Genomic DNA, 21,809 nt, shown 5'->3' on the forward strand with positions numbered 1-21,809 from the left:
ATCAATCCCATTTTGCAGAGTCTGCAGACAGCTTCACAGTGCGGTGCTCAACCCGCTGCACCGCGGGGGAGGCCCTCTGCATATGCTCTTTCAAACTGTAGAGACACCCGCTCTTGTTGGAGTCTTGGTTTAACCTGCAAAGGCTGTGTGCATTGGGTTTTCTTCACATAACTTAAAATACTCCCTCTCTCTCAGGACGTTTTAAGGAAACGTTTAAGTTACCAGCATTGTGGGATTTCTTCATGATGTCCTCTGGCTTGGCCCGTTTTCTTAATATTTCTTTTTAAGATTTATTTGTTTATACAAGCACTGGGTACACTCAGAAGCACGGGAGGGTGAGAGAATTCACCAGAGCCAGAGCTGGGAGCAGAGCAGACAGAAGGACCGAAGTACACTGCTGAGGGGAGCAGCGGGCGGCAGGAGAGGTCTGCGCTCCATGTGGGACCCTCCTCCGGTGGCTGGGGAGCAGCTGGGGATTGAACCGGTGCCACAGGGGCTGCGGGCAGCTTCGCAACCCAGCGCTCAACTGCTGCGCCACCGGGGAGGCCCAAGGCTTGGTCCGTTTTCTGACTGTGTCAAGTTGCCATCATTCTTGTCCTCTTCCCTGAAGAGAGCAGGTGAGTTTAGCAACTCCACACTGTTGCAGTCAGAAATGTGACCTGGCTTCCTTCATCAGTGCCCCGCTGTTCCTTTTCAAGGTGTTTGTTAAGCACCTCCATTATGTCCTCCCCTGTAGCATCTTCTTGGACAAGCATCAGTAGGTTTCCTTGAAGTTCGCTCTTTCCATCTGAGGCTGTTCTGTATTCTTCCTACATGTCTGTAAGATGGTTTTCACCTCAGCACGTGGGACTGGGAGAATTTGGATGCCTTTGGCCATGTCCTTCCAGAGGAGCTGTCTTAAAGCCATGAGATGACATTTGAGGACACTTTGTTCTCAGTCACGGAGGGTTGTCATTCCCCTCAGGGACAAGGTGTGCCTGTTTACCTCTCTCCTGAGTGCCACCAGACAGAGTATGTGATGGCAGAGCACTGTCCCCACTGCAGACACCCAGGGCTTTGAGGCTCCTTTGATGAGTCTAATGTTCTTACTGACTCTTCAGTCTGGGCACAAAGGCTTTGGCTAGCTTGTTTGCCTTCAAAGTTCCATGGCTTTTTACTATTAAAGCAACTGAGACCATGTATACCAGAATTGCCAGGGGAAACTTGGATGTGAGCCAGTGCCTGTCATTTGGACAGCCTCACAGGAACACCTGGTCTGGAGAGCTTTGCCCCTGGCCAGGAGACTGGGCTCTTGCTGCCTGCCTACCCCCGTGAGTGTCCTGCTCTTCAGCCAAACAAGTGCCTGACAACCAGGGTGACATGTGTGGGGCGGGGGGCCGGTTTAATAGACTGTGCTCTGCTCCCTGTGTGAATACAAATGGTTATATGATTTGCAATGGCCCGCTGAGGGAATGTAATCATATTTCAGTGCCTGGTATATCAGCAGGTCTCAGTAAATGTTATTTCCTTTCTGTTGTTACGTTTGGATGTTGGAGGGAAGGGGAATCTGAAGGGAGGTCAGGGGTAGGGATACCCACTTTGCTTTTTTTTTTTTAAATATATATTTTTAAGATTTATTTATTTATACAAGAACCGGGGTACAGGCCAGAGGCGTGGGAGGGTGAGAGGATTCACCAGAGATAGAATGGGGAACAGAACAGGCAGACTGACCAAAGTACACTGCTGAGGGGAGCAGCAGGCGAGATAGGAGAGGTCTGCTTCGCCATGTGGGACCCTTGCCGGCCGGCCGGGATCGAACCCGTGCTGCAGAGTCTGCGGACAGCTTCACAGAGCGGCACTAAACCACCTGCACCACCAGGGGAGGCCCCCCACTTTGCTTCTTTGTAAATGGGTTCCTGACTCAGGTTTCAGGGGCCACTGAACTGTGGTTAGAATTACTATTTAGAAGAATGTGCTCATAATCTCTGCTGTGAATGAGGAAGGTGTTTTGTGTTCTGTTTTAAAGGAGCCACTCTACACAGGCAGTTACGTGCTCTTTCCAGCCTCTTCATTTCAGAAAAGAAAGAAACGCCAGAGTAAAGATGGAGTATTTCTGGGCTATGTGGCTTGCTGGGGGGAACAGCTATGAGCCTGCGGCTGGACAGCTCAGGGAGAGGGACAACTCTTTGTGTTAGTTAACAACTGATGTTCCCGCCTGACTTTCCTCAGGACACTGTCCCTTTGTGGATCCCCACAGCATGCCTGTGTTTGCAGAGCTGTCCAGCGAGGACCCCCATTGCTTAGGCTGGACTGTCCCCTTTTTTGGAAGATAGGGATGGAGAGCTAGCCTCCCTTTCTACCTTCTGCTTTGCCTCTTTGTCTCACAAAAAGAGGGGCCTCTCATCCAGTCCCCTGTATTGGTGGGGAAACCGAGTTTCAGATGGTGGAATCGACTTGTCAGCTGTGTTTTGGCTCCTCGCAGTCTCTTGGAGCACATCTCTGTCTTCTTCTGGAGGGCTCTAGGGCAGCACTGGGCCCATGGACTGCTAGTACCAGAATCTCCTGGAGCGTGTGCTTCCTGCTGTGTTAGAACTGAGACGGTCCGGAATCTGTTTTCACTAAACACCCCCATGATGCTTAGGCACTTTGGGGTTTGCCAGCCACTGCCTTGAGGGTACTGCTCTTTTCTACCTTTTCCCGAAAGAAAGGACTGGACTTTGCAGAGAAATGTGGGCCCTGCCTCACTCAAGACTGTTCTTTACAGGGTGAGGCTCTGCTGTGCCTGGCCAGGAGCTCTGTGCTCAGGCAGATTTGGTTTCTTGACCTTCCTATGTCACTCTAGCTAGTGGCCATGCTTCCGTCTGGGTAGTTAGCGGACCCTGAGTGTCCTGAAGGGAAGGAGAGGCCATTCACATTGGTAGAAATTCACAGAGGTGGATAGGAGTAGATTCTTGAAGTATTAAGGCAGCAGGGGAGCTGACTTTTCTGTTGGGGATACCTGTTGGGGAAATCAAGAGAAGGTGATTGATTGCCTGTTGACTGGTGAGCTGGGCCGGGGCAATCGTGGGCTCCTCTTCCCACCCCAGTTTCTGGAATGCGTGCAGTGCTTGCTCTTCTGCTCCCGCACGCTGCTCAAGGACATAACTCTGGGATGAAATAGATTGTTGAGGCCCCCTGGACGGTGTACATCCAGTTAAAACCTCTGTGTAAACTTTTTAAGATTTGGTGGGTGGGTATCAAAAAGTACTTGGGGCTGCCCAGGACAAAGCGTCTTAACTAAGTTCTTTTTACTAGAGTGAAATCCAGTTGACCTGCCTTCTTCTGCAGTGTCTCCTTGCCTTCTGTGTATGAGGGCTAGTTTCAGATTATTATACCTGGGTTCTCCTGAGATTGAGACCCCACAATGCCCTGTTATTGAAAAATGTTGGTCCATGGATCAATATCACCTGCAAGATGTTAGAATTGCAGAAATCTGTGCCTGCCGCGGGACAACTGAAACCCAAACCTGCATTTCACCAAGGTACTACTTCATTTCTGAACACAGTGAAGCTTGAGAAACATTGGTCTAGCCTATCCACCCCCCCAGCCCACTTCCCTTTTATTGTAGGTAGCTAAACTAAGGCCCACGGAGGCTGCGTGTGTGACCCTAGGCCACAGAGTGGTATTTCAACCTGATCTCTCTTTCTGAATAGTTTAATTGGGATACAGTTCACTCACCACACATTCTACCCATTTCAAATGTATATTCATGTGTCTTGGTATATTCAACTAAGCATATTAAACCACTAATTTTTATCTCTTCTGAAATAAACTATACCCCATTTAGCAGTCAATCCCTGTTTCCCCCCGCTCTCCCATACCCCCACTCCCAGGCCTAGGCAACCAATTCTATATAAATTTGCCTATTCTGCACATTTCCTATAAATGGTGATCTTCTGTGACTGCTTTTTCAAGGGGTTTCCATGTATCAGAACTCTGTTCTTTTTCATTGCTGAGTAATACGTGGGTATATCCCGTTGTTTTCATTCTTTAGTTGCTGGGCATTTAGATTGTTTCTGCTTCCTGGCTACTAGGAATATACTGCTATGAATATTCATGTACAGGTTTTAGTGCAAACTTATGTTTCCATTTCACTTGGGTATATTCCTAGCAGTAGAATTGTTGGGTCACATGGTAACTCTATTTAACTTTTTGAGGACCTGCCATACTGTATTCCAAAGCAGCTGCATTATTTTACTTTCCCACCAGCAATATAGGAGGGTTGCAAATTGTCCACACCCAATACTTGTTATCGTCCATGTTTTTGGTGGAATAAAAATGGGTGATGAAGGCTTTTTCTGGCCATTGTTGACTATCCACTGGTGTCACATAAAGTGAGAGACTTGAGGCAGGGTGTGACTGTACCTCAAGAGCAGACTGAAGCCAAAGGCTCAAACACTGAGGATTCTCTGAGTCTCTTCTCTGTTCTTTTTTCGAGATCTGCCTAGTTGTCTCTCTGCCCACCAGCTTCCCTGCCTCTGTGGGCAGACTAAGGCACCCAAAGCTCCTAAGAACATAGTTTCCCAGAGGAATGGCACAGTTGGCCTCACTGTTGAGTCATATGCTCACAGAGACCCGATGTGACCACCCTCTTCTTTTCTCCTCTGTTGGCAGAACAGTTCCCTGAGAGGGTCCTTAGTTGCACACTCTCTGGGAAGACCTAGGACTGAGGGGAAAAGGAGGCTTTGGTTGCCTCGGGGCTGACTGACCTGCCCTGTTTACCCCAACAATGACTGCCTCAGAAAGTCCTTCATCTCAGCAAGGGCTCAGACAGAGAAGGGCCTACACAGAGGTGGTTGGGATACCAATGACCAGGAGATCTGGCTCCTACCTCTAACATGTTGGTTGATCAAGTGCACGTGAATACCCTTAGCCCCTGAATACCAGCGAGGCTGGAGGGGAGGCGCCCAAGTGAGTAAATGCTCTGACCTTATCTTTGATGGTTTGTCTTACTATCTCACCTGTTTAGGCCTCTGTCTCCCATGTAGGAGGGTGCCTGTTCTCTACATCCTTGCCTAGATTTTGTGTTGTCAATCATTTTTTAAAGATTTATTTATTTATGCATACAAGAACTGGGGTACAGGCCAGAGATGTGGGGGGGTGAGAGGATTCATCAGAGACAGAGTGGGGAGCAGAACAGGCAGACTGACTAAAATACACTGCTGAGGGGAGCATCAGGCGTGACAGGAGAGGTCTGCTGTACCATGTGGGTAGCTCCCTGGCCAGGGATTGAACTTGTGCTGCTGTAGCTGTGGATAGCTTCATAGAGCTGACGCTTTGCCCTTGCACTACTGGGGAGGCCCCGAAGAGAATAATTTCAACTTAAAGAGTCAAAAATAGTCTGGAGAGTTCCTGTGTACTCTTTACCCAGTCTTCCATCATGCTAGTGTTATGTATGTAATGATACACTTATTGAAACCAGGTTATTACACTGGCATGGTTCTATTGCCCCTACCACGGTCTATTTGAATTTTTCTAGTTCCTTCACTACTGTCCTTTTTTATTCCAGACTGCAGTCCAGGACCCCACGTGGTGTTTCGCTGTCATGTCTTCTTGTCTCCTCTGATCTGTGACAGGCCTGCAGTCTCTTCCCTGACCAGCAGACTTAGTACTTTCTGGTCCATTATTTTGTAAAATCCCCTCAGTTCGGGTTTGTCTGATGTTTTTCAATGCTGAGATTGAGGTCATGCATTTTGGGCAAGAATGACATGGTGCTCGTGCCAGCACATCCTGCTGGAGGCTTGGGAGTGCTCTGTCTTCTCCTGCTGGTATAGCCAGCCTGTTGCTTCATTAGCATCTGCTGGGGTCTTCACTGTCAAGTTACTGTTTTCCCCTTTGTAATTAATAAATATATTGGGGGCCTCCCTGGTGGCACAGGCGCTTGAGCACAGTGCTGTGAAGCTGTCCGCAGCCTCTGCAGCACTGGTTCGATCCCTGCCGGCCATGGAGATACCCACATGGTGCAGCAGACCTCTCCTGTCTCACCTGCTGCTCCCCTCAGCAGTGTATTTCGTCAGTCTGCCTGTTCCGTTCCCCGCTCTGTCTCTGGTGAATCCTCTCACCCTTCCACGCATCTGGCCTGTACCCCGGTTCTTGTATAAATAAAAAAATAAATCTTTAAAAAAATAAAAAAATATATATTGGGGCGGATGTGATACTTGGAAATTCTGTTGATATCTTGATATCTAGTGGGCATCTTGATATCTCGGTATCTATTTACTGCAGTATCCACTGGTGTTCTTGTCTGTGCCAGTTATTGCTGTAGTGTTTGTCTATTGGTGGTTTACTAGCTGCTTCCCTCTTCTTTTTACATTGAGCTGTTGGAATACAAGAAAGAGCTTGTTCTCCCTACCACTAATTAATTTATATGTTTATTATTTCAGTATAGATGTCTTGAGTATTTTATCCCGTGAATTAAAATTCAATACGGTTTTTTCTATTTTGTTGCTCAAATTGTCCCAAAGTGGCTATTGGGGGTTCCTTCTGATTGACCCTGTGTCACTCTGACAGGCCTCCATCCTGTTTTTGGAGCATGTTTTTCCCCATTTTGGCATTGCAAAGGGCATGATACAAGCATCTGTACAAGAGCATGTTGTGTTTTCCCTGCTCCAGTCCTGGAAACAACCTTTTCTCTGAGGAGTTGCCAGGACATGATCTACCTTTTACTTTTGTACATATAGTCACACTTACTGCCTTTCAAGTATTTCTTGGGGATCTCTTGTGTGTCTGTGGGACTTTTGATATTCACCACTCCTGTGAGGAGGTTAAATGCCCCGTCCAAGGTCACAGAAGCAACAGGCCATAGGGCTCAGGACCTGGGTCTGTTGATGGCAAAACCTTTTCTGAGAAACATGCCTGGTGTGTAGTGTTCTGTGTCGACACAGAAGTGTGTTGACACACTTTGATACTGCACTTATGCAGGTGACAGGACCCATGGCATGTGCCTGACACAATGTGTGTGGTATTATGCTTTCTCCATCTGCCATTATCACCGGATTGCTGGCAACCAGCCCTCCTTTCTCTGAGGTAATGATGGCCTCCATTATGTTTTATGTGGCATTAATTACCCAAACCAGTAACTGTTGGAAAGTAAACAACCTGTAAATCTTGGCCAGCCCAGGCAATTGCCTCCTGTACTTGGGAACACCGTGATCTGGGCAGGAGGCCCTTCACTGGGTTCCGCTCACTGGGCAGAGCTGGTCTGTGGGAGCGCCTCATGGGCACTGCCCTGGGGAGGCGGGCAGGGGTGGGCCTGCTCTGGGAAACGCCCTTGATGATGCAGAGGGGGTGTCCCCGTACAGCTCCCATTCTCACTTGAAGACAGTGACGAAGAGCCAGGGAGCCCATGGGAGTCTGCTGTGTGGAGGGGCCCTGTCCCAGCCTGGAAGCCTCCCGGCTCTGTGACCTTGGGGGCCTTGGGCGCTGGGTCACTCAGTGCGTGGCGCTGTTCTAAGGGTTGGAGGAGAGTTTGTTTGTACAGCGCTGGGTATAGTGGCCAGTGCAGAGGTGGGGCTTGACTTGTTCAGAAGTAGTAATTGTGACTTAGGAGTACTCTTCACAGACCATACTGCAGCTACATTATTTAATTTAATCTTCATAATTCTTCTGCAGAGAACATTTTGCAGATGTTGAGAGTGAGGTACAGAGAGGGTCATAAAGTTTCCAGGATGTGGGAGGCTCTGGACTTACCTTGGACACCTTAGCATCTTCCCCTCCAAAGTGGGCAGTCACAGTGTATGTGGGTTCTGAGATTTCTCCATGATGATACATGCATCTAGTGTGCTCATTTTAACTGCTGCTTGTAAGTGTGTGTGTGCACACATGTGTGTGTGCATACATGCACATACACGTACAGTGGTATTTTTCCTGTCCGTGGTGGATCTCAGTCTGCTCAATTATTTTTTATAATCTCAATTTTAAAGGTATTTTAAAACTTTTATTTTTATTTTTAAAAAATATTTATTTTATCTATGCATATAAGAACTAGGCTATAGGCCAGAGGTGTAGGGGGTGAGAGGATCCACCAGAGACAGAGTGGGGAGCAGAACTGGTAGATCCACTGAAATACACTGCTGAGGTGAACAGCAGGCAAAATTGGAGAAATCTGCTGCACTATGTGAGTTAGCTCGGATTCAACTAGTGTGGCATTGCTTGGGCATAGCTTGCTAGCACTGAGACTTTAACCCTTGCGCCACAGGGAGGCCCTATTTTAATGCTTTTAATTTCAAAGTAATTTTAAATTTCAAACTGGAAGAATTGAAAGATTAGTATAATGAATGTCTGTGTACCCTTCACTAGACTCACCAGTTTTAAATGTTTTGGTACATTGCTTTATTGATGTATTTTATATGTGTCTTCCTCTATGAATCATTTGTTAGTTGTAGACTTCATGCTCCTTTATTCCTAAATGATTTAGTGTGTATTTTCTAAGGACAATTTTTACATAACCACACTCCCATAATCAAATTCAGAACATTTAATATTAATGCAGTGCCACTACCTACTGTACAACCCAATTAAAATAGAGCCAGTTGTTGCAATACTGTCCTTTTCAGCACTTTTTGCCCTGATTCAAGATCCAGGCCAGAAAGATGCATTGTATTTAGTTGTCTTTGCTTTATGCTCCTTTAATCTGGACAGTCCTCAGTTTTCCTTTATCTTTCACAATATTGATATTTTCAAAGCATACCTATGGCCTAGAGATTATAGACTTTCTCATTTTGGATTGCCTGATATGTCCTTATGATTAGATTCAGGTTGTGCACTTTGGGCAGGAATACGATGATGTAGGTGATATTGTGTCCTCTGTACCACATCAGGCTTGTGATGCTAATTTCAATCACCTCGTTAAAATATTTTACATTCTTTGTAATGGCTGTGTAGTATTCCACAGCTAGGTTGTAACATAACTCTTGACCATTTTGATCATTTGCAATTTTAGCTGTAACACCTCTCCTGCATTGAGTAGCCTCTTACAAATGATTTTAATCATGTTTGTTGGCAATTCAATCAAATAGACCTGGTCATGGGGTGTTTGGGGGGTCACAGACTGTGCATAGTCAATACTGATGGGTATATTCAAAATGCCCAATGGTCTGTGACACAATACCTCCCACCTGCAGCTTGTGTGAGGGCTGATGTCTCCACATATTGTCTTTGTAGGATATTCACAATGTATTAATTTTTTCCCAATCTGATGGATGAAACTGGCTTTGTGTCTTTTTTCAGTTGGCATTTCTTTGCTCACTAGTGAGGCTGAGCTGCTTTTCATACTCTTCGTTTGGCTGACTAGTTTTAGCTCTGCTTGTTTGCTTTGGGGAAATTAATATCAAATCCTGCCACCATTAGTTAAAAACCTACCCAATGCCAGTTCTGTGCAAGGGCCTGTGGGGTACAAAAATATGGTTCAGATAAACTGTAGATTGGCTGCTCTAGAGTTTTCAGTCTAGCTGGGGAGTCAAATTCTCCCCCACGTACGGAAGCTGAGGGGCAAGGTAAAGTGCTGACAAGTTTGGAGGAGGGAAGAAGTCAGGAGGAAGAGTGAAAATTAAATGAAAATTCATGTCTCAGTGTCTGTAATTAAGGTTTTATTGGAACACAGCCACATTCATTACGTTCACATTGTCTCGGGCTGCTTCCTTATTACAATGGTGGAGTCTTTAATAGTTGTGACAGATCTTATGGCCCACAGGACCAAACTTGGTTGCTGTTTGGCCCTTCATAGAAAAAAAAAAAAATCGGGGGTTGTAGGTTGCAGAGGGAGGAGAGAGGAAGCACATGTTTGGAACAGTGCCAAATGCCAGGCATAGGTATTTTATTCATCTTTGGAAAAGACTTTCTCTTCTTTGCCCTCCTCCCCCCATTTCTGCCCCTCCCTGTGTGAGGTGGAGTTGGGGACTGACAGTGGGGTGGAGGCTGGGCCCAGTTGGGAGTCTGGGATTGAGGGAAGCTTCCACACCCTCTTAGGTGACTTCAGGGCTCTTTGGACAAGGTCCAAACCGTTCTTCTGGATGGTGACCCAGGCTACCAGCAGAGCTTCAGATCAGCTGAGAACCCCTCTCCTCTGCCCCCTTTCTACAGGTTATAACAGGCCCCTAAAGTGGGGTTTCCAGGACTCAGCGGACGACTACCCTCAGGGGTGAACCTGTGATGCTCCTCCAGCTCCCACAGTCTGGACCCTTGTGCTCCTCTGGGCTGGGCTGGCAGCCACCTGCTGGAGGCTGGTTTACAGCACCACATGCTGACCCTCGAGCTCCCTGCTCACTTTTCTTTTTCTTTGCTTTTCTTTTTTTTGGCCTTTAACAGCTCCAAAATAGAGCATGGGACCAGGACATTGGAAGATATTGTCTTGGAGGCTTTGTCAGGGCTGCAGAAAGATTGCTTTTTTTTTTTTTTTTTTTTTTTTTTTTTTTTTTTTTTTTTAAAGATTTATTTATTTATGCATACAAGAACTGGGGTACAGGCCAGAGGTGTGGGGGGTGAGAGGATTCACCAGAGACAGAGTGGGCAGCAGAACAGCCAGACTGAAATACACTGCTGAGGAGAGCAGGGGGCGAGTCAGGAGAGGTCTGCTGCGCCATGTGGGTTGCTTCCTGGCAGGCTGGGGATCGAACTCGTGCTGCAGTGGCTGCGTAGCTTCATAGGTTGTGTCTTAACCCCTTGCGCCACCAGGAAGGCCCCAAGATTGCTTTTTCTTACCACCCCAGGGCACTGGATACTGCATTTACCTACTGCCCTTGCTCATACTGTAGGGAGTGTTTTGAAGTCCAGTCTTTGTGCTTCTCTCTACTGGATATGCCTTCAAACCCCAACAACCCTCAAAGTACCAATATTGTCCACAGTTTGTAGATGCAGAAATTGAGGCTCAGAAAATATGAGCCATTTACCCATTAGTATGTGATGGTCCTAGATATGATCCCAGATTTCAAAGTTGGGTGCTAATCAGGTTCCCAAGATAGTTTTAGTGGTATGTGAGAAGAACATGGTAGTTGCATAGCTACATACTTTTTTACAGTTAACAATTCATTTATTTATTGTATGTGACTATGACTTTCTATATACGGGCATGATACCCATTTAAAAAGTTAGTTTAAAAAGTGAGTTAGTGAGTTAGTATGTAAAACTTCCAATGTCCTGGCCCCACCCTCTATATTGGAGCTGTTAAAGGCCTTTGAAAGGTGAGCAGGAAGCTCGAGGGTCAGCATGGGGTGCTGTAAAGCAGCCTCCAGCAGGTGGCTGCCAGGCACATTGCAGGTGGTTTTTAATTTCAGTGGCAAATCTTGGTGGTGGCTTATGAATGCGCATGGTGAATGCTGCCCTACCCATGCTTGCTTCTTTAGTGACCTGCACTCAATGTGGGTCATAAATGGGTCAATAGTTGGTACAGTAACTGCTGAACAGTGCAGCCCAAGGGACCATCCTCCCTCTGAGGTGGAAGTCAGGAAAACACCATAATGCAATGCAGAATGGCAACTGGCTCCAAATCTTCTTACCCCACTCAAATATTGTGTGTGTGTATGTGTGTGTGTGTGTGTGTGTGTGTGTGTGTGTGTGTGTGAGAGAGAGAGAGAGAGAGAGAGAGAGAGAGAGAGAGAGAGAAAGAGAGGAGAGAATACACACTACTTTAATTTCAGGTTGATTAAATGATACTTTTCTCAGCATTGCCTCTTTTTAATCCCATAGCCTTTCTCCTCCCTCCCCAGAAGAAAACCCCTATTGTGAAATCAGTGTTGGTAATCCCTTTGTTCATTATTCTTAAATTCATCACCATGTGCCTCTTTTTGTTTATTATTGTTTCTGAGATTTCTCTGTGTTGATATTTGTCTCTAGAGTGCTCATTTTAAGTGCTGTGTGCTCCGTCATTGTAAGTCAAATAATGGAAATTAAAGTAACTCTTTTCCTGTTGCTGGATCTGTAGGTTTGTTGATCATTCTCCCTGGAATGAATAATGCCAGAGGGAGCAGTTGTCCAAGTCTCCAGTGTACCTCAAGTGCTTCTTCAGGCTGTGCCTCTGGAATTGGATCTGCTTGACTGAAGGCTTGTACATCCTTAGCCTAGCTCTTTTTTGCCAGACTGTTCTCCAACATGGCTATATCACCATGATACACCTGTCAGCAAAACTGAGAATGTCCATTATCCATACTCTCACCTACGCTTGACATTGCAAAACTAATTTTTGTCCGTCTTAGGGCAAAGATGGTAAATCATTTTACTTTGCATGACCCTGCTTACTTAGGGATGAACATCTTTTCATGTATTTGCTGACCATTTTCTGTGTCCATAGGGTGACCATAAGCCTTAGTTTGCCAGGTCAGTCCCTAGTTATAGGGATATAATAATTACTAAAAGCATTCTGGCATTATCAAAAGCATCGCGTATCAATTTTAACATGGTTTCCTATACGATGTAAGTGATATAATTTTCCTGCATGTGTTTCCAGTTAAAAAATCCTTTCTGTGTCCTCTCTGGTGGCGCAGACGGTTGAACGCTGCACTGTCAAGCTGTCTGCAGCCTCTGCAGCACAGGTTCGATCCCGGCCAGCCAGGGAGAAACCCACATAGCGTAGCAGACCTCTCCTGTCTTGCCCGCTGCTCCTCTCAGCAGTGTATTTTTCAGTCTGCCTGTTCTGTTCCCTGCTCTGTCTCTGGTGGGGAGACACTTCTGGCCTGTACCCTGGTTCTTGTATAAATAAATAAATCTTTAAAAAAAAAATTAATTTAAAAAAAGCCTTTCCTACTCTACATTCATAAAATAGTATTATATTTCTTTAGAAATGTTAAGGTTTTGCTTTTATATCTTCCATTCACCTTGGCTAAATGCATTATGTGTGGTGCAAAGAAAAGGGATTTATTTTTCTATATTGATGCCTAGTTATCCCACACAATTGAAAACAGTTTTTTTCTCACTTCCATAGATCAAGTTTCTAAGTCTCTAAAAGTCTAAATCTGGGCTCTTCTTTTCTATTGGCCTGTTTGTCCCTATGACAAAAATGACATGGATTTAGTCACTGTAACCTTTTGATATGTTCAGAGCTAATTAAATGAGATAGGAATATGTGTTTCAGGCAACTACTTTAGCATAAGGAAACCCCACACTGTGGTCCCATGTCCATCAAATTCCAACACCCATCTTGGTTCAGAGAATTGAGGTCATGGGTCCTAAGGGTTATTTAGCCTTAAAGAGAGGGGTGGATTTTGGTGTGTGGAAAAGAGTCATGAAATAAAATGAGTGTCATGGAGTTCAGGAGAAATGTAATAGATGGATTCCTTGCATATTAGAACCAGGAGGAACTTGGAAGTAATATACATTATATAGAGTAGTTTGGCTAAGTGATCAGTTTTGGAGTCCAGCATACCTGAATTTGATACATAACTGGTCTGGATCTTAATTTCCTCATTGATAAAATGGGGCAATGATGAATTTTCCTTATGGGATTATTGAGAGATCTAGATGACATCATACACAGAAGGGTCATAGCAATGTCCTTTCCTCATAACTGGATGACAACTAAATGATAGTTTTTTATTACTCTATTCTGCTTGATTCTAAGGCCAACTTTTTTTCTCTTTTTTTACATTTCAAAATTATAAAATTAGGGCAGCCTTTCCTATCATGTTCGGCAGCGGTTTTTCCTCCTGCATCATTGCTAAGAATTGTTTCTAAGAAATTGGAGTCCATATGCTTTATCCAGTGTCACCCAAGTTGAGTTGCTTTTCCTAAGAATCATCTTTATTGTCTGCCCTAAAGGGGAGAAGGCATGAAAAAAAAATCTTACCTTGGAATGGGGATGTTGGGAGTACCTTAAATGCTATAAGATGCTGTGAGCAAACTTTAATCAGTGCACAAAGTGGAATCAGACTACTACTCTGCATCCCAGAAGAAGTTGAGAATACCTAAGACTCTAGGTGTCTTCAGCTCAACAAACAACATATGCCAAGTAGGATGTGGCAAAGAATGTAGTATGTTCTGGAAATTTAGATTCTGCCCTTGGCTATGCCATGTACTGTGCTTGCTTGCCACATCAGGTAACCTCTCTGAGCCTGTGTTTCCTTCTATGCTAATTCTAAACTGCCCTTCTTGCCTTTGTTCTGAGGTTCAGGTGTGTTAAACCTCAGCATGTCTTGCCATTGGGCAAGTGCCCAGTGAACTGCAGCTGATAGTTATTATGCCCTAGAGACACTGCTCCCACTTTGCTGTGCTTTTGCTTGGGATACCTATTAAATCTTCCTCTCAGCTCTGGACATCCAGCCCACACTTCAACTCCCATCTCATTATTTAAACCTTTTCTGACCCATATCCCCTCCCCATTCTGGATGAATATTACCTGCTTTTGGATCTGTGTTATCTTTTAGTGGGATATTTCAAATTCTGCCTTCTATTTCTGGTTTTACAATGCTGTTTGAAGTACCCTAGAAGGCTGCTAACCCTGTGAGGGCAGGAGTAGGTTTTACTTTTTTTTTTTTTAAAAGATTTATTTATTTATACAAGAACCGAGGTACAGGGCCAGATGCGTGGGAGGGTGAGAGGATTCACCAGAGACAGAGCGGGGAACAAAACAGGCAGACTGATGAAATACACTGCTGAGGGGAGCAGCGGGCGAGGCAGGAGAGGTCTGCTGCGCCATGTGGGATTCTTGCCATCTGGCCGGGGATGGAACCCGCGCTGCAGAGGCTGCAGATAGCTTCACAGTGCAGTGCCCAACCGTCTGAGCCACCAGGGAGGCCCAGGAATAGGTTTTACTTTTGCAAAACCCCTGTAGTGCTACAAAAGAATATGAGATCATAGTTAATTAAACTTTTGCTAAGTAGTGCCTGCTGGGTGATAAGCAGGACAACAGTGAGCAAAACAGATGCAAGCTGTGCCTTCCCAGAGCCCACTTGCCAAGGCTCCCACCATGTCACAAATGATGCTAGCCAATCAGAGAAATGCCCGTGTCACCCATCTCAGTTGAACTCTCATGATTTCACTATCAGCTCATGTGTGACCGTGGATGATGGTCTCCTGGATGGTACTGTGAATTTGGGGAAGTCAGTCTGGCCCCCATATGTTGATGCTGAGGCAGGCTTAGGAGGGAGGCTGGATGCCCATCTGAGGCCTGAGCAAGGGAGGTGTGCTGTGGCTAGGGAGGGGCTCCAGGGGATGTGTGTGCAAAGGAGGAGGGCAAGAGGAAGAGGGATCCAGTGGGGAAGCACATCTATCAGGTCTCTGCTGCTGGTGGGGGCGGCTGTGACTCTGGGCCTAGAACTCCATTAATGGCTCTGACGTCTGAGTTGCTGTCCTTATGCTCAGGCTTGGAAATTGCTGCACATGGGACAGGGGGTGCTTCCTCCTGGGCCTGAGCTGAGGTTGCCCGCACAACCTGGGGTCAGTGTTAACTGGGTCCTGAGATGCCCATAAATCCATAGTAATGACCACTTGGTCCTGGGCCTCACACTGGAAATGGCTATATTCTTCCTCAGGGAAGGCAGAAAAACCTGTTAGGATATGTGAGCTCCATTTTGTGTTGTTGTCGAGGGATTGTTGGCTCATAAGCCTGGAAATGTATGTTAAAAAATGTTAGATGTGTCTGTTAGGTCTGGAAGACCCTTCCATGAGTTGGGTCTTCTGAGCTGGCAAGTGGGCAGGATAAGAGTTTGGACTTCATGCTTTTACCTCCCACAGGAAGGGTGCCCAGCGCATTCTCATGAGCAGCACTGAGGCTTCATGAAGCGTTTGCTGGTCCTGTAAGACAGTCTGCTAGAAGCGCTTGATAAGGGAGGCTCAGGTGGCATATCTGTGCAGGGCCAATATCATTTCCAGGTCTGGCAGGACTCGAGGTACTAGACTGTGACACGTGATGTGGTGCCCATTCTGCCATCTCTGAGTCCATAGGATTTGTGGCATTGGGCACATAATTGTTGCTCAGCAAGTATTTGGAGTGTATAATTTTATATTCTTTACCCATTCTATTATTCATCAAACTGATCCTACTGTTTTAACAAATTATTGCAAACATGTTAACTTAAAACAATAGAAGTTTATTCTCTAATGGCTCTAGAGGCTAGAAATTGGAAATCTTCCAGGGCCATACTCCCTCTGGGTGTTCTTTGCATATTCCAGCCTTTAGTGGCTCCAGGCATTTCGTGCACTACGTGGCATCCTTCCAACTCTGCTCCCCTGTTCACATTGCCACCTCTTCTGCATCTCCTCTGTATGTCTCTTATATGACACTTGTCATTGAGCCTCCTGAATAATTCAGGATGACGTTTTCATCTCAGAATTCTTTGACATCATTGCATCTGCAGACTTCTTCCAAATATAAAGTTCTGGAGATTAGGGTATGGATATATCTTTGGGAGGATACAATTCAGTTTGCTGTAGGGGGGTTTATTATCTTTCTAAACATGGCTTTTTTTGGTCACATAGACTATTAGCCACTGAATTTGTGCTGTCCCTAGTTTGTTGTTTGCCTTGAAAGTTTGTGTGCGTGTATGTTGTGTGTGTGTGTGTGTCTTTGAGTTTATTATAGTTAGATTTCCCTTTTCCTTCATGGATTTTGCATTCAGAAAATCCTTCCCTAAACTGTGCAGAGTTTCCTTAAAACACTAAAATGGATCTACCATATGAGCCAGCAATTCCATTCCTAGGAATCTACCCAAAGGACACAAAAACATTAACTTGAAAGGAAACCTACACCTTTCTGTTTACTGTAGCACTATTTACAATAGCCAAGACATGGAAACAACCCAAATGCTCCAAAACAGATTAATGGATCAATATGTGGTATATATACACAATGGAATATTACTCAGCTGTCAAAAATGGTAAACTCATGCCATTTATGGCAACATGGATGGGACTGGAAGGGATTATGCTAAGCAAAATTAGTCAAAGGGAAAAAGAAAAATATAGGATGGTCTCACTTATAGGTGAAACACAGAGAAACCAAACAAAGAAGCCAGAAAAAGACACAACTTGCAAGCTGACCATTGATCTGAAGCATACAGCAGGGGTGGGGGAGGGGTGAAAACAGGGAAGTTCAGCGTACAGGGGACTGTGGAGATGGATCACGGGTGCTGTGGTGGTGGGAGAGCTACAGTGACTACACCTGAGGGGAGAAGTCAAATGCTGTCCCAAAACGAATGACAATGTAAGAGAATAAATACATTAATTATAAACAACGCAAAAGAAAACTGTTTCCTATTTAGTGTCTCATAAGTAATTATTCATGTTAAAATAAAACTGCAGGAAACTGACTTTTAAATCCAGTGGTAACTTGTTTTGATTTATGCTGGGTGGTGCGGGTCTGTACTTCAGTAACAAATAACAAGTCTCTATGTGTGATGATGCTTTTGTAGATCTGCCCATAAACACATACAGTGAGGTCTGTGAGGTTTAGCTCACGGTACTTGCCATCTGCTTTTGATAATGTGCACAGTTACCCCAGATGTTGCCCCTGGAGGTAGGGGACTAGGCACCTCTCTGTACTGTTTTTATAAGTTTTTGTGCATCTATTATTAAAAATTTTTTAAACAACTAATCAGATTTACCAGTACCAATTATTAAAACAATTCATTCCATCTTATTTGTGAAATATCCTTTATTGAGTTGTGATATGTGCTATGGTGTTTCAGAGTTATGTTAAACTTACTTAATTTGGGAAGAATTAATTGGACCTGATTTGGTATATGGTCTCCCCATCTAGGAACATGCTGTATTTTATGTCCCAATAAAATGTGTACACTTTTCCTCGCGTTATTTATAGATACTTTAAGGTTTTTTATTGTTATTAGGGATGTACTTCTTTTTTTTCCATTTATAGTCTTTAACTAGTTTGTACTGTTTACATGTCATCAAATAGAATCTCCACACCTTTCAAATACATGAAATTCCTTTAACTTGGGAAAATGCTTTTCATTCTGCAATTAGAGACAATGTTTAACAGGCTTGTGTTTGTTCCTTTGGGCCTGTTCTCAGGAAGGGTATGGGCAGTTATTTACTGTAATGTGGGCTTAAATAGATGTGTTTTCCAACTAAGTGAGTGATGGGTGTTTTTTAAATTAAGAAACATGAAATAATTATTGCATAGATTTAGTACTAACTATGTTTTGTTAAATTCTATTTGCTTGCAAGTCACAGAGGTACTGTCTCTTGAGGTATCATGTGGTGTGTGCTCTGGCATGCTCTAGGCCTAAGCAGGCCATATAGACAAACTGGGGTGTCCGGTCCAGAGAGCAATCTGAGCTGGCCATGGACTATGCGCTTTAATGATGCCTGGGTAGGCATGGAGGATGCTGAGCCCCAAATTTGAAAATACTCAGAAATAGAAAATGCACTCTTGACCCCTCTCCAGGTCAGTCTTATGAAATCCGACTGCTGGAGAATCGGAAGTTGGGAGACTTTCAAGATCTAAACACAAAATATGTCAAGGTAAGGCTGCGGGGCTGTACTCTTAACCTGGGGGTGCTGGTTAGGGTCTGCGCCTGGGCTTGCCCTCAGGGGTCAAGACTGGCTGGATGGTTCCAGGACGGCTTCTGAGGAAGAGCTGCACTCCTGTTGCCCAGTGGGCTGGGCCAGGCCTGCAGGGCTGACAGCCAGAGCGGTGGACGGGCTGTGGATTGGACTGGCTGGGCTCAGGCATGGCTTTGCTGCTTACTGGACTTCGCTGAGCTTCAGTTTGTTTGCATGACAGAAGGGCCCATAAGTTAGCCACTTACAGTAGAGGGGGTGGTGGGGAATGGCGGTTGTCACCACTCGGTGCTGTTGTGTTGGTGGGGTGCGGAGGTGGGAGGAGCTCATGGAGCCCTAGAACTGGAAAGGAAAACTACAGGAGAAGGGAGAAGGGACCTTGCGGGTGGGGAGGCTTGTGCTGAGTGGAGGACCAACTCCTCTTGGGCCGTCTGAGCCCCTACATTCAGCTTTCTCCCCCGCTGGCCTCCCCTTCCCAGAGCATCATCCGCGTGGTTTTCCATGACCGCCGGCTGCAGTACACTGAGCATCAGCAGCTGGAGGGCTGGCGGTGGAGCCGGCCTGGGGACCGGATCCTGGACATTGGTGAGTCCCCGGCCAGGAGAGGCCCAGCACGCTTTTACTACATTGGGGTTCTTCCTGGTTGCCACAGGGACCCACGCCTATCCAGGGCATCTCAGCTCATGCCTGTCTTGTGTAAAACCCCTTGGGAGCTGGCAGATTTCAATATACCACACAGCCTGCCCTCAGGGAGTTCCCTTTCATTGGAATTCAGAGTTGCAGAGATCCTGCCTAGAAGATTTTGATAAGTGAGGAAGGGGAGAATGGGTATCACGGAGATGGGCAATGGAAGAGGAATTTGGGGGACTCAGCTACCAGTCCATAGTCCTTTAACCACAACCCTTGGGACCAGATGGATTTTGGAATTAAGAAGGTAGAATGACAACAGGGTGCGCCGACCCATAGATTGGGTAACACCTCCAAAAGGCAATCAAGCGCAATAATATTTCTGCAGGAAAATAAATGACTGTTCACATAAAATGGGATAAAGTCTCTAAATAGCTTCATGGCAATTCAAGTTGGGCTTTCTGCCAAATGAGTTATGCAAACCTAAGTTTCAGAACTTTTGGCATTTCAAATTGTGCTTAAGGAATTTGGACCTGTAATGAGAGTGCTTCCGTAAATATCTGGGAGTGGCTGACAATTGTACTTTTGTGTGTGTGTATGTACACAGATATTCCACTGTCTGTTGGTGTCTTGGATCCCAGGGCCAGCCCAACCCAACTGAACACAGTTGAATTTTTGTGGGACCCTTCAAAGAGAGCCTCTGCCTTCATTCAGGTAAGTGAGTAAGGGGCAGGGGTGGGGAGGAGGTTGACCTCCCTGGGGCAGCTACAATTCAGGGGCCCACTTGTAGTATCTCAAAACTAACCCTGAGGGATTGCTGTTCTCTGTTGCGGGGAAGGGGGCCGAAGGGAGGGGGTAGACGAGCGTTGCTCAAGCCCAGAGCTAGTCCATCATCATGGTGGGCAGCGTGCACGGAATGTTTTATTAGAGTCCTGGGTCAATTTTGCTTATGAATATGTTAGTGTCTTAAAAATAATTGCTTCCTTGCATAAGTCATTTGAAGTAAATTATTTTTTCCATGACAGTTTCTATTATTAAACTAGTTATTTAATTATCAAGCACCTGGGGTGAACCCAGGCTCTTGTCAAGCACGACAGATGACCTAGGTTCTCCAGGGCCTGGCTGGTTGCTCTGCTCCTGGGCTCTGCCCTGCTCACTGACTTATGCATGTGCCCCCTTTTTGAGTCCTTGTGTCCTTATGCCTTCCTTGTAAATCAGATAATGAGCATAAAGCTATTACTGCAGGGTCCAGTCCCTAGTACTTATTCAGTAAAAGTTAGTGATTTTTTTCCCATTGTAATTACAATACATTCTTAAGTTTAAAAAGTATTACAATATTTTTGTATTACTATAATAATAATATATACATTATTTCAGTATAATAATAATAAATATATGTTTAGTACATTCCATACAGTAGGTACTTGGCAGAAACACTTAAGTGGTTCCAGTCTTTTGTTGTGCTTCTCGCCTGGCTCAGGTAGCCTGGACACCAGACTATCAGGGACTAAGCGTGGTCCTTGCTCTGCAGACTGTAGTAGGACTTGTCAAAGCAGAGGCCTCTGGGTGAGGCACAAGGGTGGGGCTGCTCAGGTCAGCAGGCACAGGGCAAAACTTTCAGAGGTCAAAGGACAAAGGTAGGGAGGTGTAGCCTTTGTGGTCAGGGGCCAGGGTGGCCACTGACCTGCTGATTGGCCAGTGTCATGGGAGAGCAGGGAGTTGAGGCCTAACCAGGCAAGAGGGAAATCTCCATTTGGAGAGGTGCCTGGGAGCATCCAGAGCCTGCCCTCACCTCCTTCTTGTGACCGGCCCCCTCTCTCCCCTTCCAGGTGCACTGTATCAGCACAGAATTCACCCCTCGGAAGCACGGGGGTGAGAAGGGTGTGCCTTTCCGAGTACAGATCGACACATTTAAGCAGAACGAGAATGGGGAGTACACGGAGCACTTGCACTCTGCCAGCTGCCAGATCAAGGTGTTCAAGGTAGGCAGGCCTCGCATACTCCTGCTGCATCACGTGTTCTGGTGGTCTCGCCTCCTGTGCCACCTGCATGGGACAGTGACACCAGATGTCAACTTGCTTGGAGACCCAGCGAAGGGCCTGCATCTGGGCTCTTGATGGGCTGCGAGCTGCACGGCTGGGATGAGGGCTCTGCCACCATAGGCTTCCTGTCTCCAGGCCTTCTTCTCGGCTTCCTTCCCCACACGTCAGGCTAAGATTGATTGGACTCACATATTTTTAGAAAAAATTTTTTTTTCTGAAGCAATTGTGGTTGCACATAGATTCTGTGGTTTCCCAGAGACCCTCTGCAGGTTCCTGATCTTGGATCTTAGTTAGGGCCTAAGGCCATTTTAGCTCTGCAGTGGCTTCCTGTTGGACAAAGAAACATTTTGGATCTATCTCCTCTCTTCCCCTTCCTTGCCTCACCTTCTGAAGTCATTTGTCACTGTTTTCCGTGCACCTTTATGGGTTAATTGCTTCCTAAAGATGGAGGCAGCGATGCTGCTCAGGTTCTTTGTGGCCTCAGGAAGCAGGAGAGGGGTTGCAGCAAAGCCTGCATGTCTCAGGGGCGAGGGTGCTGTGCCTAGCAGGACCATGGTCCCGTCCCTCTTAGGCAGACCTGCCCCACATCCTGGGGGAGTCCAGCAGGTGCCTGGCCCACTGTCTGAGACCCCTGCAGAGGGTTCTGAGACCCCTGCAGGGCTGTGGATTGGGAAG

At 45.8% G+C, this 21,809-nt stretch overlaps 1 protein-coding gene across 2 annotated transcripts in view; it reads left to right on the plus strand.

Annotated features, from left to right (window-relative positions):
* The window catches only part of TFCP2L1 (transcription factor CP2 like 1), a 60,198-nt gene that overhangs the window by 14,042 nt on the left and 24,347 nt on the right, over positions 1 to 21,809 (plus strand). For both annotated transcript variants that reach the window (XM_037523215.2, XM_037523216.2), the window contains 4 exons: positions 18,350 to 18,426; positions 18,945 to 19,050; positions 19,700 to 19,806; positions 20,922 to 21,074. In XM_037523215.2, the coding sequence (XP_037379112.1) occupies positions 18,350 to 18,426; positions 18,945 to 19,050; positions 19,700 to 19,806; positions 20,922 to 21,074 (443 nt within the window). The remainder of the gene's footprint in view (positions 1 to 18,349; positions 18,427 to 18,944; positions 19,051 to 19,699; positions 19,807 to 20,921; positions 21,075 to 21,809) is intronic.

Source organism: Talpa occidentalis, unplaced genomic scaffold (genome assembly GCF_014898055.3).
Source record: "Talpa occidentalis isolate TD23 unplaced genomic scaffold, MPIMG_talOcc4v2.1 talOcc4.3, whole genome shotgun sequence".
NCBI lineage: Eukaryota > Metazoa > Chordata > Mammalia > Eulipotyphla > Talpidae > Talpa > Talpa occidentalis.